Here is an 18,237-nt window from a genome sequence, read left to right on the forward strand (position 1 = left end):
ACATAAGGCTGACTGATTATTAACAGAAGTGGCCAGTTGAGAAAAGAAATCTGTCCTTCCTAACCACACTACAGAGTTTGTTAGTGAGAAGTTCAATAACATAAGCCAAAATATTGTTCTGTAGCTGTGAATTCGTGCTGCAATGATTCACTTCGCTCAAGTTACTACAGCTTTACAACTCTAAGATTGTCTTCTTGTAATATTACATACTACATACAAATATTTATGATCACAAAGAAGGACTTCAACTTAATCTGTATGACATTTGTTTTATTGTTTCAGAAAAATGATGTTTCTGAAAAGAGCTAATTTTTTAAAAGCACTTAAAAGCTCAAAGTAAAACAATTTTCTGAACTCTATTTTCCCATACAGATACAATTATTCCACTTATTACATAAAAGGCAGTCTAACACCCACTTCCAAAGAAACACAGATAAATTAATGCTGCCAGTTTTTGGAGGATCCAATGGCAAGTTGCCTAGTTGACAGCAGGGCATTAAGAACAGCCCACAGCTGGCTCTAGGAAAGTGAACTGACCTGGGAACCCAACCCACAAGGTGTACAGCAGTGTCACACAGCCCTTCACAGAGGTGGCTTGGGATGCCTGGAACTTACTAGTTTGGTCTCAAATCTATCCCAGCAAGGGAGGGTTACCCCCACTCTGATTCTTCCCAGTGCTGCTGGTTTCAAGGGTGCCCATGGACTCTGACAGAGCACACAGCCCAGCCTTGGCTTGGCTCCACAAGTTCACACAGCAATGCCTCAGAGCCAATGAATCCTAATGCAACCACTGGCATGGCCATTACAATACCTAAAAACAAGACTGGGGATGAGAACTGCAGGGAGTTCAGCTCTGCATTATTTTAACTAAAGGAGAATTGCCTACTTATGTCAAGAAACAAAACCAGAGTACAGTAGTTTGTGGTTAGTCTCATACTGCCATCTACTGAAAAAAGCCAAGCTAGTTCTCTGCAAAACTGTTCTGTTTGTGATTCTTCCCACTGCATTTCAAAGCAAGATTACCTGTGATTACATTTCCTCAGCTGCAAAACCTTCTACTCTTCCATTCTTACATAACACCAGAAGTGTACAGCATTTACAAATATCAAGCCACTATCCACTAAAACTCCTGAGCCTTCTGCAGAGTCCAAATGCCTGCATACCAGCCCAGGAGAAAGTTTAAGAATGTCCTGAGGGGTCTATGTAATTCAAGCTGATGGCTTGTATCAGTAGAATGATCTCTGTACTGATGGAATGATCACACACTGATTCCTGCTTTCTGTGCAGTCTGTTTATCAATCCAAATCAAGCACAGGATAATATAATTTAACAGACAAACCTAAGAAACAGTGAAGTTACAATGAGAGTTATTTACATATTCTTTGGCACATTTATTTTATTTAGTCCTTTAACAACAAATGAGGAGAATGAGACATTGAAGACAAAGTTTTACTTCCTACTTACCCCTTTTTCTGTTGCACAAATATCTGTATTGCCATAAAGTGTTCCAAGACCAATTACTTTGCCACCATTTGTCCTTATATCAATTTTATGGCTCTGAAAAAAAGTTTAAAAATCATACAGTTAGGATAACTGGTTCTCTAGTTATGGCAATCTTGTTTTTCAAGTTGTACCACATTAATCAGGAATAAGGCAGCCTTAGTCCTGCAAGCAGAACCAGATTCTACAGTGTTTCACTGCACAGAAATTTTAATTAAAATTGTTTTCCATAAGGCAAATCTCCAGTTTTTAACAAATTAGCCAGGTTTCAAGTAACAACTGCTCTACAGCCCTTATACCTTCAAGCTGTTGCTGCATACCAACAAGAGAAAAAAAAGTACAGAAACACACAAAAAACAATCTCAAAAAAAACCAAAAAACCCCACCAGGTCTTGAGAATAAAATACAGCCATCTGTAAAAGAGAAAAAAACTTAAAAATCAGATTTAAATAAATAGATTTTTCTCTCCTTATACAGTAACATGATGAATTAAATGTTTCAATCTGCCATCACAGCTCCTTTGAGGCAGGTACACCATGCTTGTTACCAGAACAATGGTTAAACAGCACATCCTCCAAATATGTAACTTGAGGAGAATATGGGAACTTGAAAGATTGGAAAAACCAGTGTGTAGCAAGGGCTTACCAGTGTGGCCACTAACAGTTCAGTAAAAATTAAAAAAAAAAAACCAAAACAAACCAAACCCAACACAGGCACTAATTCCCCCATCCCAAATTATTAGAATAGCTCCCTAAAAAACCCAACCAGGCTGTCAGAGGTAGGTATCTCTAGAGAAACCTAACAGACAGAAGGATTTGCTGGGAGAAGAAACCTGTTACAGTAGTGGAGCAGCTTTTTCACTAAGGGGAAATATTCCACCAGCTGAAAGAAAAAAAGCACTAATTTTTCATAGGGCTTCTCTAAGCAAAGGAGAAAGGTTTGAATAAGAAAGAGGCAAAAGGCTGTCAAAACCTCAACAGACCTCAGAGGAAAACCAGAAAAATTTGTTCAGAAGAAGAGAAGGACACTGGTGCAGGATGATTTAGGCTCAGACAAGATGTGTGCTGAGGAAGCACAGCAGGTCTTCTGCCAGTGTGAGATGCCTGGAAATTCTTGTTATCAGCAGCACAGTGAAGGAGTCAGGAGCAATTGAGGAACATGGAAGCATAATTAAAGGGTCTCCCTGGTAGCATTGTCATCATAAGAAGCACAACCAAATAAAAATTAAAAATAAGAAGTACTGCTGTCTCATACTCTGAAGAAGACCAAAATGCCATAACTGTGTTTTGGAATTACTGTTGCTATCAGATGACCTAGAGACTTGGAAGGGATAAGGTAAACTGGACTTCAGCCAACTAGAAAACAACCACCATCCAAACAAAACAAAACAATTCTCTAAAACCACCCTCAACAAATCTCACTGCCTGGGTAATGTCTACCACAGCAAAACTGCCACAAAAAAACCCATTACTGCCACAAAAAAATCCATTAATAAGCCTCACAGAGACTCCTCCTCTCTGTTCACTTACTAGTATGCATGATTAAGCAAAGTAGATGTCAAATCCCTAAGTCTTTTGTAAAGACACTATAGATAGATGGTATAAAAAAAACCCAGCATGTTTTTTTGAATTACAATTTATACTAACAACTTCTTGCAAGTTAAGAAAATTTGCAGTTGTGGAGCTGTTTGCTGGTGTTCTTGAATAATCCCTACATGATCATATTTTTTTCATTTAAAATAATTTATCAACAATCTTTTCTCTCTCCTGAAAAGAAAGGCTCTCCTGCTTTGTTAGTTAATGAGGTCTGTTAATAACAGCAAACCAATATTAAAAGAGCTTTAATCCATCCAGGGGAGGGCACTGTCACTTCACTTTGCTCAGTAAAGCAAATTCCCAGAAAGGGAATCAGCTCTTATGCTTCACTAGAGCATCTGGTCCATAACATTTTTAGTAGTTTTGGAAAACCCTGAAGGCTAATACTTCTGTTTCTCCCAAATAATTCTGTTTCTCTGATAATACAGAATACAATTCCTGAAGCTATATCAGAAAAAAATAGTTCATTCACCTTACTACTTAAAAACAAGATTAGACTAAAATCCAGCTCTTAATTTTTAAAATTCAAGATATTTCACACCTTGGATTGTATTTGAGGCAAGATTCACAGAAAATATGTTAGTGGTCTTTCCTCAAAACCATCATTTTCCATGATACCACAAAAAATTCTTGATGTGATGGCATGCCATAATTACTGTCATTATTACTGGCCAAAACCACCCTGTTTTCTCATATTATGCAGTTTCTCATGCACTGTTGCTGTCATTATTACATAACATAATAATTTTTAATGAAAAGTTTAGACGGGCATCACATAGTGCTATTAACTTCTGTTAGATTTTAGGTACCTTTAGAAGAGTAAAAATACAATTACACAGAATCTGAAAGGTTTAAGGTGCCTATAGTTCCCCAGCAGTAGAGCACATCTAGCTCTATTATACACTACATGCTCCTCCCAAAGCTCAGTTTTCCCTGTTAAAAAATCATCTCTTACCACAATAGAGAAAAATGTTAAAAAATTTTTCATATCTCAAAAATGAGACCCTTCTTTTGAATTTATACCAATTCCTGCAGGTTCAATCCCAATCAAGTGAATTTGATTCCAAATAGCACCTAAGTCAGATAAACTGTGATTAATTTTACAACAGCTTTTGTCAGCAAACTTGAAGCCTGAAGACTGAAAAAACAACCTCATGCCTATGATACATACAGTATAGATCAGATGTATTTCAGTCAGGTATTTTGGACATGTAATGTGTAACTTCTGATTGAAAATTAACTTAAAGGGATTGTCAATAGCACTGATATACCAATTATTAAAAAACAAAAAAAACCCCACCCACATACAAAAATATCAGCAGCAAGCTGCAAAGTCCTGATTGAGCAGGCACAACTATTAACCTACTAGACAGGAAATCCCAGGTTATTTTTTTTTTCTTTGAGGGGTAGGGAAGACAGGGATCAGGGTTACTGCTGTCACTGTTCCTGCTGCCTTTGCTATCACAGATACATGGACTTCTGACTCCTCATTATTCACTGGTTTTGACTTTGTGCTGCAATTGTATGCAATAATTAAAGGTGAGGTGCTGCACACACAGCAATATGAGTGTTGCAATGGGAAATACCAGAGTACTTCCCATCTCCAGAGCTGGTTCATAAGTTTTAACACTATATCCCTTCACACAATCCCTTCTCAAACAGTGGGGGAGGGCTCTTTGTACCTTTATTGACTGCAAGACACTCGTCCCCTTCTCTGTTTCTATTCTGCAGTTATCACATTCTATTTTCTGAACCTTCACACAGCCAGTCCCAGATGTTTTGATATCCAAATCTAGAATTAAAAGAGTTTTATTAGCAACAGAAAGAAAAAGGTCAGATATCTTTGACATAGTATTTGATATTGTTACACAGTAACCAAACATAGTAAGGAAAAAGAGCAGCCTCTTAGTTACCAAAAACCTGCTTGCAGTGTCTGGCCACACACCTTGAACAGTGAGAGTAGTCACTACCAGCTAGGGATGCTGAAAGTTTAGTAAGCCAGTGTTTGAGCCATCCAACTCCAAGAGAGAACATTAAGAAGAATTACTGTAACCTGTTGCAAGGAATCAGCAGGCTGTGAACCTTTAGTGAAGTCTCTTCTTTTTTCTTTTTAACTCCATCTCCTATCCACCCTAGCCACCAATTCCACTAGAAATTCTACTCAGACCCTTGGGCACCCTGACCCACACTTTGGGGTGGAAGGTTGGCACATGTCTGAGGCCACAGGCAGAGTGATAAGGTTCAACAGCACAAATACACAGGCCTTGCTGCTGCACTAGCCAAAACCAGGCAGAGAAGTGCTGGTGTGCCTCATTGAACCCCAGCCTTTGCAGAGCCTGACATTCCCCTGGCAAGAAGAAGCATGTTTGCCTCTAGTCTGAGTCACCTCACCTTGCTACTGTTCACAGACTCCCACAAGGAAAAATCACCAGTTCTTGTAGAGAAGATACAGGAGCAGGAAAAGCATTTTCCTGCTGCTTGTCTCAACCTTGGGTTTAAGGAATGGGAAGAAGTTTGAGAATGTACAGTCTGGGAATTCTGTCTATATTAATAATTATTGCTATTAATGATTTGTATTAATGACCACCACAATGACTGGCAAAAGGTAAAGGCAGGAGAGGAAAAAAGTGATTTTGTTCTTCTAAGAATAAAAGGTAAAAAGAAGAAAAAGAAAAATTGAACAGCAATCAGAAGTGTTTGCTGCAAGACACAAGTGAAGAACTAAGATCTGACAGGATGAGATAGTGAGCCCCATCACTTCTTAAAGGAAAGGAGATTATTTGGTAAAGAAACCTTCATTTCAGCACATGTGAAAGTCTTTCCTTCACTGCCACTGCCTGCTAAGGTTATCAGAAAGATGAAAACAATAATCAGAATGTGCAAAACAAGCTTTGGCCTGAGGAGATTCCCAAGTCAGACCTGAGACCCAGCAGAGCCTGAAGATCAATACTGTCACACTGCTGCCCAGGACAGCAGTGTCCTCCTGTCCTGCTTCCTGGAACCATGACAACAATAAGCTTGCAGACCATGAAGATGAGAGACTGAGAGCTCCAATTAACAACAAGTGGAAGTTTTGTCACCTGACAAAAGGAGGAGACTCCAAGAGACAGAGCTAAAACACAACATCTTTGCAGCAAGCATGCTCCTTATGGCTGCAGTAAGCCAAGAGGTGAAGGATGTAGACCCCATTCAAAGGTTAACAATTCCTTAAGAAAAAAGGCTATAAGAGGTAAACTGGAAAGAAATGCTGTTTTTGAATAAGCTGTCTTGCCCAGATTCTCAATTCACCCACTGGACAACTGCACAAGTGCTTGGCAAGGTCTACAACCAAGACTTCTGCTATTTTGCTTTCTGAGAAGAGAGTCCCAAAAGCCAGTTTGCTTGTGCAAATCTTTGAATTCAATCAGCTTGAAACCCTCCTGCTCTTACAAGGGACAAGGAAAAGGCTTGAGAGTGCTCAGTTTAGTCATGATACAAACTCACTAAGACTTTTACAAGAATAAGGTTAATAAAAAACCATTTGATCCTGTAGAACATACTATTGCCATCATTTGAAAAGGTAGGCTAGTAGTGTAATCCTAGCTATCAAAGATGGGTGCTCAAAGAGGACAGAGAAATCTGGAAATTCATAAACAAGTCGTTAAGAAACACCAGGGACTTCTGGAATACACTTTGTGCCTTGATCCTCTGCAGTGGTAGCCTATATATGGCAAAAATTAGTGAACAAGGGATTGAGCCCCTCTGCCTCTTTCCTTCTGAGTTCCCAAACCAAGGATAAACAACTCCATAAAGACACAGACTGAAAGCTGGATAATATTGCCAGTGAAATTTTAACAAGGAGGAACAAGATACAATCTGTTTCAGTGCCAAAACTCCAAAAATAGCCAGTTTGATTCCTCCCTGGCAAAGACAAGGGCTGAAGCCAACTTTAGCCAAATAAGCCACAAAGAATGCATGAAGATCTTTGTGGTGTAAAAGACTGTAATAGAAATCAAGGTATTTAGGAAAACAGAAACACTTTGGTATCAGAATGTAAGCAGGGGTCCCCAGGGTATTTAAGCACCCCAGTTATTAAGCTGCCTTAAGCTATAATACTTGAAATAGATTGGATAATGATTTCTTTTCAGATGACTCAGCAGCCCTAGACTAACTAGAATTATCTCAAATTATGGTTATGCAAGCCCTCAGTACAGCTTACTTCTGCATACTCATGCAGTCAATGTACAGTTTCCAGAAATCAAAGGGCTGGTTTCAGGTTTAATTAACACATGCAAAAAATAAATAAGCTTGATTAAACAGAAATTCCTTGACATCTGCCATCGATGAAGGTTAGATGTATCAGAGAAGATTATCAGATCATGTATGGTATTGAAATCCTATACAGAGCTCAAAAACAGACACTAAGACAAACAGAGGATCTTTTGGTACTTGTCCTACTAAGCTGCTTAGAGGTTGCCTTTGGTTTAAAATGCATATTTAAGCACAGCATCTTCCACACATGCTCTTCATTCAGGCTCTAAGGAGCTTTGATAACTTGCAGCTTCCTGGATAAACTCCAAGCTAAATTGCAAAAGCTGTTATGAAATGCCTTAACTTCCAAAGTGAAGAAAAGAAAAACACTGAAAAAGAGATTCACATCAACCTCTCAATTCTTGCAGCTAAGGGACTGAGAGAGCTCAGGCAGAACTACCTGAGCAGAACAGAGCTATCTTCCTCACACATCCAAGGAAAGGCAGAGAAAAGCCAAAGTGTTTGCAGAGCAACAGCTCCTTTCTGGTTTGAGATGTGTTTTTACAAGGGATAAGATCTTTTGATTATGCAATGATATTTCATGGATAATTCTTTTCTAAATAAATAAATGGAGCAACTCAAGCACAAACTAATACTCAGAAGATCTAAAAAAAAACACCAAACTAGAGCTGAAAGGACACTTAAAAGTAGAATCTCAGTGCAAGCAAAAATTCTGCTCCACTGAGTAGAAACGTAAAACACCAAAACCCCATACCCTTACATTTTTGTAAATATATCTCTAGATGCACCTGGATGACAGCAATACTAACATCCTGCTAATTATGGGGTGACAAAGAGCCACTTGTGGAAGGACATTACAATCCACAGATGGTCCAGGGAACCTGAATTGCACAAGCTTACCACAAACCCAAGTGGAACAGCTTAGAAACCTGGAACCTTAGAAACAAAACCTTAGAAACAAAAAAAGAAAACCTGTTTCAAGAAGAAAGCCCCTAAGACTGTCTGCAGTGCTGGCTGACATTCAGAATACACTAAGAATTTCAGAGACAGGAAAAAAACCGAAATTATTGTTTTCCATCAATCAGGATTCATTATCAAGACTTTCAGGAAGATTCCTCACATTGAAACCCTTTATGAAGGCTGAAATTCTTCACATCTTAACACAATGAATTCTGCACCTTGAGAATAACCAGCTCTAGAGTGACTGGTAACAGTCACTCAGAGATCCTGGAGAAACTGAAATAGTAAAGGACTACAGTAACAAGACACACCTGAGAATTGAAGGGTAATAAATGAGACACTGGGTTTGTTTGATTCTCAGTAATTATGGGATGGACTCTGTGAATGTGCTACAAACAAGCCAAGGTAATCTTTGTGCTTGTCAAGCAAGGGAAGGGAAAAAAAATAAAAGGAAGAGCTGTAAAATAGCAAGTGAAAATTCTCAGGTAAGAGTCAAGGCTACAAGACTCTTGGAGAAGACAGTCCAGCTACAGTTCAATGACAGAGCCAATGAAGAAAGAGGTAACAGCTAATCTGTCTAAGAGAACCAACTTGGATTTTCAAATGTCTTTAACAATATCCTCAGTTCTATATTGTCTTTCAGGTATAAGCTGTGCATCACCTTCAACAGTACAAAAAGCTGGAAATCAGCACAAATTACAAGGCTGAAAACTTATATCAATGGCACCAAATTATTCAGACTAGTTAAAACTCACTGACAAATTGCAGGAGGACCTTGGAATACCACATACTCAAATGATAAAGTAGCAGAAAATTAAACTGTGGGACTCTGACAAGAGCTGATCAGGAAGCTCTCACCCTGAAACTGCTCCCATGTGTAAAGGGACACTCAGCAGAGATCCACTGAGGGATTGAGCTGCATCAGGCTCTGAAAATCCTGTGATGAAAACAGTTAACAGCTAAGAGAATGCTTAGATGAAATATCATATACATTTGTTCTGTTCTTACCCTTCCCTGAGCATCTGTTTATGACCAGAGACAGGACAGTGGCTGCTGGAGTCGTGGCAGGAATCAGTACAGCCATTCTGACAGAGCAAAGCACACTGAGGGCAGGAAGGGTGAGATTATATGCACAAATATTCTGTATTTAGTTATAGAATATTTGTGCATATATTAGTTGCTAGGAAACAAAACAGACCCTAAGTTGTAATAAACGTATTTAAGAAACACCCCTTCAGTTATAAGCAGTGTTTTTAAAAAAAAATTAAATTATAGGGATGAGTAAGACTGGAAAATGTGAGAATGATGTTATGTCAAACCCATAGGACTTCTCCATTTTGAATTATATATAGTTCAGATCCTTCTAAAAGAAAACAAAGGGAAAAAAAAGCACATTGCAGAAGTTTTCCCTAAGACACAGGGTGGGAAAAAAGTAAAGTAAGATAAAAGGTGCAGAATGTCTTTGCTGTATGTAACATCAGATTCTACAAAAGTCATAGATTACATGTATGAAGAATAACTACAGTGGGATTATTCATCATTTCTTGTATCATAACTGCAGCAGGGCATTAAATCAAAAAATGCAGCAGTCTTCAATAACTTTAAGAAAACAACAGACCAGGTGCATTGTACATCAAAAAGCTTTTCCAGCCTGATGAAACATTCTGCACTGCACAGGAAATTGCCCAAATGCATAGGAAAAACCAAAAACCACATTAGTGACTGAACACAGATCTCGGAGTTTGTGCTCTCTAAACTCAGGGTGACCGTCAGAACTTTACTGTCAGTTCAGCAGAGATGTTTATTAGCTTCAGCCACTACAGCTGCTCTCCCATACTGTGCTCCACACAAGAAACCCACACAAGATTATAGCCCTGTGCCCAAAAATATAATGCAACGTTTGTAGAGGACAAGGGAGCCCTTCCTGGTATTTCATGTGCACCGTTACCCTCCAGGCTCTTTCGATCTTGCGGAGAGCCACTGCGCACACAAACCCCGCCGGAGCTGCTGGATGCCGCAGCCCTGCTCCATGGAGCAGCCCCAGGAGAGCAAGCGTGCCCGGCTCAGGCTGAGGATGATGCTGGATAATACTGCAGATCTGCTCCATGGAGCAGCCCCAGGAGAGCAAGCGTGCCCGGCTCAGGCTGAGGATGATGCTGGATAATACTGCAGCCCTGCTCCACGGAGCAGCCCCAGGAGGGCAGGCGTGCCCGGCTCAGGCTGAGGATGATGCTGGATAATACTGCAGCCCTGCTCCATGGAGCAGCCCCAGGAGAGCAAGCGTGCCCGGCTCAGGCTGAGGATGGTGCTGGATAATACCGCAGCCCTGCTCCACGGAGCAGCCCCAGGAGGGCAGGCGTGCCCCGCTCAGGCTGAGGATGCTGCTGGATGCCGCAGCCCCGCTCCATGGAGCAGCCCCAGGAGGGCAGGCGTGCCCGGCTCACGCCGAGGATGCTGCCCCGGAGCCGAGTTGCTCTGGAGCAGCAGCTGCCAAGCACAAATGACAGCGAGCGCTCCCAGTGCCACTCACCAGCTCAAGTTCTAGCACGAACTACTGCTGGCAAAAGGGTCAGCAACAAATCACGGACCCAAACACCCAGGAAGTGCAGGACGCCCAACGGGGCGCTCTGAACTAGGGAGGGCGCGATGCCGATTCCCAACACCGGCTTCCAGCAGAGCCAGCCCAGCCCAGCCCAGCCCCCGGTGGGACCCCCGCGATCCGTGCGCCTCCCTCGCACTCACCGAACTTCACCGGCGTTCGGACGTCCACGGCGGTCTTGCTGTCCACGCCGTCCGCCAGGATCGCCACCTGCCCCAGCGCCTCGTCGTGTTCCACCCGCACCGGCTCCCGCTCCCGCCCGCGGCGCCCGGGGCTGCCGCCGCTCACGGCCACCAGGACCCGGTCCGCGCCCGGGCAGCGCTGCGGGTCCAGCGGGCGGACGCTCACCTGGCACGGCAGCCGCACCCGCAGTCGCCCCCGTGGGCTCACCGACAGCGCCCACTCCTGCGGCGGGGGCGAACCGGGGCCGCTGCGACCGCGGCGGGGGACGGGCGGCGCCCACTGCCCGCCCGCCGCTCGCACAGCCAGGGCAGCCCAGCGCGGGGGCAGCGCCCTCATTGTCGCAGCCAGGGCGAGAGCGCCCGGGAGCCGCGTCAGGAGCGCCCGGGACCGGACGGGACGAGGCCGCTCCTGGCGGGCGGCCGTGACCCCCGGCCGGTCACGTGGCGGGGCTGCACGCGGGGAGCGGCACCGGCACGGCCGGTAAACAGGCGGTGGCTGCGCCGCGGAGCCTCCTGGGAGCCATAGTTCTACCGCGCGCGGAAGGAACTACAGCCGTGCCCACGGGCCTATCGGAGAGCGCGGAGGGCGGGGCATTGCCCACAGTCTGCTGTTATTAGGCGGCGGGGGCTGGACGCCGGAGCCAATCAGAAGCGGGGGCAGCTGAGGTGGGCGGGAGACTGTGCGCTGGTCGCCATAGCGACCGGGACGCCTCTCGGCCTAGCCGGGCCCTGCGGCGGCCGGGAGGGAGTTGAGGGAACCGGGACCGGGGCGGGGACCGGGGCCAAGAGAGGCAAAGCCGCGGCTCCGACGTCGAGGCGGGAAGTAAGTCAAGCGGCGCCGCCATAGCCTTGTTTGAGGAGTCCCTGAGGGCCGGGGGTGCGACCCCCGGGCGGGCCCGTGTCGTGAGGAGACGAGGTCCCGCGGGCAGCCCGCCCCTCAGTGCACTTCAGCCTACAGCCAGCCTGCCTGTGCTGAAATGTCCTCGCCAGCCGGTGCACAGGCAGTTTGGCAGACGTGTTGTTATTTGTAGTTGGTTTTTTGAAGTGATAGCACTAAGCACCAGAATTGCTCTCTGTCAGTAAGTTTTGGTCAGTATGTTAGGTGTTGTACTGCTTTTTAGCAGTTCTGAAGCCAAGCAAATAAATATTTTCCTGAGCTCTGCACAAATGCACCATGAGACAATTGTCCTTACAGGGTTTACAAACAAGTAGGGAACCTCTTAATTCAGTTTAAAAGACTCTTCTGGACTTCATACCCCACATTGCCTTCGTATAACAATCTTAATAAATGAGGTGGGGCATGTGGGCAATAGATGATGTGCAGTCAGGGGCTGAATTCTAGTAATAGTTGTTGTTTACTGCCAATAATGAGAGAGAAAAATATGCAGAAAGCTGCATTGTCTTAGCAAGATTGCAACACAAGTAATAATGAAATCTGGGCCTGTTACTTAATTCCTGTCTCCCTTTTGCATTCCATGTTGTTTCTGTTTCATAAATAACCATGAAAGCATGATACTTAGTCATCAAATACTTTTCATCTCATTAGCCCTATTTCCATTTCTGTCCCTGTCTGGCTTTGATTATTTATGAATCTGAACTGACATCTCAGTGTCCAAGAGGAAAGAAAATTGCCCCATTTTTTTGGTCCATTGGTAATTTTCGCTGTGGAAAGTTTAATGAAAATTTACATTCACCAATAAAGCCCATCAAGTTAAATTAATGTGTTGGTTTATATTACTCAGTCTCAAAAAATCATCAGGCTAAACAAAAAAAAAGGGCTAGCCTGTTTCATGATAGTCTAGTATACAAAAATTGAATTCTATAAAGTCAAAAGTATCAAAAATATATTGGGACATGATGTAGGCTGGAAGGTTTTTTTTGGTTTTTTTTTCCCAAGTCTTCAGAAATAGTGGATTTCGGGAAAAAAAATCTGCAAAATTCTCACCCTTGAGACCAATACCAGATTTGGATGTCAGATTGTTTGTCAGGGGGAAAGTTGTGACAGATGTGTAACAAGTGTGTTGCAATGTGCTATGGCTCCGCTAGATGACAGCCAGTTCAGCAAATAACTGCTCCGACCGTTCCGAGGGAATCCGGTCCCGGGTAAGGTGGGGCTCACTGCTGCCCGCCTTTCTCCCTGGGCCAGTGCTGCTGCTCCTGATCCTTGACTCCCAGCTCCTCTGAAACCATAGTGCTGCTTTCCCACCGCCCCCTTTTCCTCCAGGACCCCGGTATTTGATGCTCCTCACATAGGCAGAGGTTTATCAGTACCCACAATCCACAGTAAACTGTGCTCTGCATCACCTTTATTACTGTCAGGCATAGTTCAAAAGTTAGTTCAAGAAACTATTCCAAGATGTTTAAGCCTCAGTTACATTTATATTTCATTGTTGCTGTTGGGTTTTCTCTTTAGATACAGTCCAAGCACGCATGGTTAAAAACACTGAACAAAACAGAAAAAAGTAATTGCTAGGAAGAAACTCTTTCTCCATACGTATGAAACCTCATGTGTTTAATGTTTTACTTATGTCTCCTATATTTTTTTCCTATATTGATCCTGTTTAACTTTCATGTTTTTGTTTGGATCAGCTGGTATAGCATGTAGCAGACTCCAACAGTAGAAGAATATTTATTTATTTACTTAATTGTTTTATTCTTTCATGTTTTGACTTGTCATTTGCAGAAAAAGAAAGCTATATCAATTTTTTAAGTGAAGATATAATTAGAACTCCACTTTTGATAGCTGCATGATTTCTTGGTGAATTACAATCCTTATTTGCCATTTTACCAGATATTGGTGTTGCATGCCAAGGAATGTTCAGTATTTCATGCAAAAGATCAAAAATCCCTAGAACTCATAGAAGTTCTATAAAGTTATTTAAAATAGATTTTAAGCCAAAGCATTATCAGATGCACTTTCAGGCTAAAGTGAGAGAGAGATTTCAAGGAAAGAGGAATTAAATAAGAAGTATTTATAGGAGAGGCTATAGAAGGAATACATTTTTCTAACTTTTGTGTCTGGAATTTTTCACAGAATAATCACAAACTGCTGCAGGTACCCAGAGGATACCTAACTTAGTCTGCCTGGGCAGGATTAATTTTACCCATTTGCTATAATTGTAATGAAGAAATAATGTGACTTCACTTAGAAAAATAGGGCCACCTTTATTTGTATTTTGAGGGTTCTTTAGTGGTGCATTTCTGAACTGCTTCCTTGAATCTTCTTAGTTCTTAAGGTCTAGGGTTCAGTAGGTAGGCAAATTATGGTTTGTTTCCTCCTCTGTACTTTAGCATTGCAAAGCATGCAATGGTTTGGATTTCAGGGTTTTTCTTGTTTGTCACACTACCAGAAATTTTCTGACGAAAGTTCCTCATGGAAACCATGTGAAATGGGAACTGACAAATCTTACCATTCAAATTCTCCTTATCTTAGCCATATCTAATTAGAACTCCAGCAGATAAAGTCGGTGTGTGGCTCAGGGTGATTTGAAAACAAGGGAAAGCAGCAGAATTTATGACAGAAATTGTTGAGCAGTTTAGGTAGAAATTGCTAGCAGCTTATGGTGTGCTCTCCTTTTCCCAAAGTGGTGAGGTTGTGCAGTCTAATCAAACAATCCATTCTGATTCACATGCCTTTGATAATGTCCTATTGTACATGATGTAGTTTTAAATTCAAGTATTGTTTAATATTGTTTAGTATTGTTGGCATGGTTTTGTTGTTTAAAGACACATCCATTCATGCTGAAGCACAGACTGCCCAGTTAAAACAAAAGGTCTTCTACTTTAACATCAGGGAAAAGGCATTAAAAAAATTAATTTTAGGGGTTGGAAAGAGGATCACTGTGTGATTGAATAAATCTATGGTGCTCCTGTTATTAATATTGTCTGTAGGTCTCACCCCTTCTCTTTGAAGAGGATATGGTAGAACTGAAAAAGTTTTGGAAAAGGACAGTGGAAGGCAGAAAAGGGCTTCCATGCCAGTGACAGCAGGTGGATTGTCTGCTTCAGCCTGGAAAAAGGATTGTCAAATGATGATTCAACATTAGGAATAAACCTAGTGGCATAGAAAAGTTGTGATTATTCAGTGACTCATCCCATCCAGTAAAAAAACTAGGTGACATGAAGGAGCCAGGTTCAACAAGAAGCACTGGTTACTCATGTCATGCCAAGGTAAAATGAAAATCTCCATTCCACTGGATTTTACCAATACTGAAAGTTTTGAGAGAGTTCAAGGACAAAGTGGGTGGGTTCATAGAAGCATCACCACACCGTGGGTGGGTACTTCTCTCCCTCCCCAGGCATCCAGTTGTGGGCTGGAAGTGTGCAGACATAGTTGATTCACCTTCATACATGGACCTGCATCTCTTTATGCTCAGAATAAAATACTACTACTTTTTGCATCTGTCACTCTGAAAATAATGAATGTAGCTAAGTGTCACCTACATGAATTCTGCACTGATTTGTGTATGAACATTGCTGTTTGCTGGAAAGATACAGAAGTAAAGATGCTGAAATTAGTTTGGGGAATCTGAGTTCAGACTTCTGTTATTATTGCTGCCCTGAAGCTGTTTCACAAGACAGTTCTCAGCCTGATTTGACCCAGGTTCCAAAACAGCCTTGTAATTTCCATTCTCTGCAATTCTGTGTCTTGGATCAAGGCAGTGATATTGTTTGCAGTTCTACAGTTTGAAAACATCCTTACTTGTTGAGTTATTCCATGAAGTTAGAAATCACAACAACTTTCAGTCCTTTTTCAGTTAGACAGTTTATCTACCAGATACTGCAAAGGCACAAATTTTCCACTTTGCTTTTTAAAGTTTATAGATAAAATTTTATATAAGCTGAATTATATAGTTAGTAATGTAGTAGATAATGGAGGAATGCTAAACTTAATGTCTCATAAACCCACGTACGTTTCGTTTATGTCTGCCGCCTCTTAAAACCACATGGAGACAAGGGCTTGTCCTCCTCACACTAGCTGAGGCTGTCTAATGGTTTTTCTCTGTCTCAGATTTCTCTAGCTGTGTCTTAATATAAAACTATAAACTCTTCAGATTCAGAAGATTTTTTTTGTTCTCTTTCTACCCATCAAACTGGAGTCTTGGTGGGGACTCTTTTGTACTACGGTACTGCGAGGAGGTATTTTTGACTGATGTCAACTTTATGTTTTACATACAAGTATTGATGAATATACCTACACCCATGAAACTCTCAAATTTTGGCATTATTATACTAAGAGTTTCTTCCACGGTGCTTTTCCCTCTGTCTAAATTCTAAGTTGAGAGGAACAAATAAAGCCACAGTAGCCATAAACACAAAATGCATAGGCTAAAATATTCAGCAGCTCTTTACAGATAAAAAAATCACTTGTTATTTATAAATGTGTGTACATGTTTATGTACAGTAACTCAGAGTTTATTTCTTGGCCTCTACGATGTTTACAGTTATTTCACAATGTTTTGACTTGTCCAGGAGGGATCATGAAATTGCTTTTCTTTCCATAAGCAAAACAGACACTGAAAGCTCTCTAAAAGTCAAAATGTTCCTGAAGGAATTCCAGACAGTACTGAAGAAGACATAAACTTGCCAGTTTAACTTTCACTACCTTTATAGACGAGTAACTTTTCAAAAGGTTAAGACAAATGACCCAACATTTTTGTATCCATTTTCCCACCACAATTATAAAAAGAAATTATATTTTTCTTAACTGTCAGCTTTCTGGCTGTGCAATGCCAAATTGCACTGTCTGTTTCATTGAAAAGATCTGGTATATATTATAGAAGTAGTGTCAAAATTTCTTCTTAATTTTATTACTGTTTTAATTTTGGTTGTCCTTGATTTATTTTCTCTCTTTTAAAAAAGAGAAAGATCTCCTGCATATTATTGAAAGGCTAAACAATGTCAAGACTGCCTAATCCTGAAGAGGATTCTGCATCTTTGGCAGCTGATAGGGGTTTTATCATGGTGTGGTTCCATAGCAGAATACAATGTGCTCTACATCATAGCTAATGTAGAAAGACCTTCTGGTGTCAGGTGAACATTTGCAAAAGTTGATGATCTTTCTCCCAAAATTTTGCTCTAAAATACTGTGATACTGATCTGTCCCTTCCTGTAATCTAAAACAGCTTCAGTGAACTTGTGAAGGAATTCTTGAACTCCTCCATCTACACTCCATCTCCCCTTTGAACTGTGCTTTGCTCTACAAATGCTTCATGCCTCACCTATCTCACTATGTCATGGCAAGATTTCTGTGTGCCTCACAAATCCCTCTTTCCCTCTCTTCCCTCTGTAAGATGATTACCTCTGGTCGATCATCCCATGTCTATTTTATCTGTCTCCTGAGATGTTTTTGTCACTTTCATGCTTCTCCATGTAAAAGGTTGGTATTTTAAAACTCTTTGGATATACAAAACATGCTGTAATGCCAGAAGATGGGTTTTTCAGATATTAATTCATGTTTGATGTAATGATGAAGACCTACCTGATGGACATTGTTGTCTTATCAGGGTACCAGGAGCATTGTATCCCCTTGTATTCCACCTCCCATTTCCCTCACCCACCTTGGCATTTTCACACTTCTCAAAGAGTTCTGATGATTGAAGCTTGGGACATAATTCTCAAGTGCTGGACCAAGATAGTAAACACAAAGTGAAATTATAGAAACTTTATGGCATTAAGTCATATCTTGCTGAGAAGGAAGTACTGCATGTCCTTATCTGTTTCTAATGGAAGTATCCTAGAGATTTCTATTCCTATATAACAGATAATAATATGGGATTTTCTATAATATAAATATAGCAAAATTATGTTTTCCAACAACCCTGCTTGTTCCAACCTTCTTTAATTTCTCTGTCTGTGCATTTATTAAAAGACTGTGTTACCTAACTGGAATAAGAGTTTTCTTCAGGATATTTCAAAAGTACTCAAGAGTATGATAGAATGATAGTGCAGCCTCTTACATGAAGTCTTTAATGAAGTTGTAACTGTAGAGTTATATCATTTGCTCACATTGTGACTTCTATGGTTTGAACATGGGTCTGACATGTTGGTGTAGTGGTTTTACACATTTACACATTTACCTTTCACAATCAGATACATCCCTGGATCTAATGAACTGTATTGGTGTTTTTACTTTCTAGAGCTTTAAACA

At 41.4% G+C, this 18,237-nt stretch overlaps 1 protein-coding gene across 1 annotated transcript in view; it reads right to left on the reverse strand.

Moving 5' to 3' along the window:
• Positions 1-11,526, reverse strand: part of FAM185A (family with sequence similarity 185 member A) — a 35,878-nt gene extending 24,352 nt beyond the window's left edge. Inside the window, exons 1-3 of the mRNA XM_059847410.1 lie at positions 11,049-11,526; positions 4,778-4,887; positions 1,465-1,557 (exon numbers count right to left, since the gene is read on the reverse strand). Coding sequence (XP_059703393.1) covers positions 1,465-1,557; positions 4,778-4,887; positions 11,049-11,424 — 579 coding nt within the window. The 5' untranslated portion in view covers positions 11,425-11,526. The remainder of the gene's footprint in view (positions 1-1,464; positions 1,558-4,777; positions 4,888-11,048) is intronic.
• Positions 11,527-18,237: the final 6,711 nt, after the last annotated feature.

The sequence above is a fragment of the Haemorhous mexicanus genome, chromosome 5 (genome assembly GCF_027477595.1).
Source record: "Haemorhous mexicanus isolate bHaeMex1 chromosome 5, bHaeMex1.pri, whole genome shotgun sequence".
Lineage (NCBI taxonomy): Eukaryota > Metazoa > Chordata > Aves > Passeriformes > Fringillidae > Haemorhous > Haemorhous mexicanus.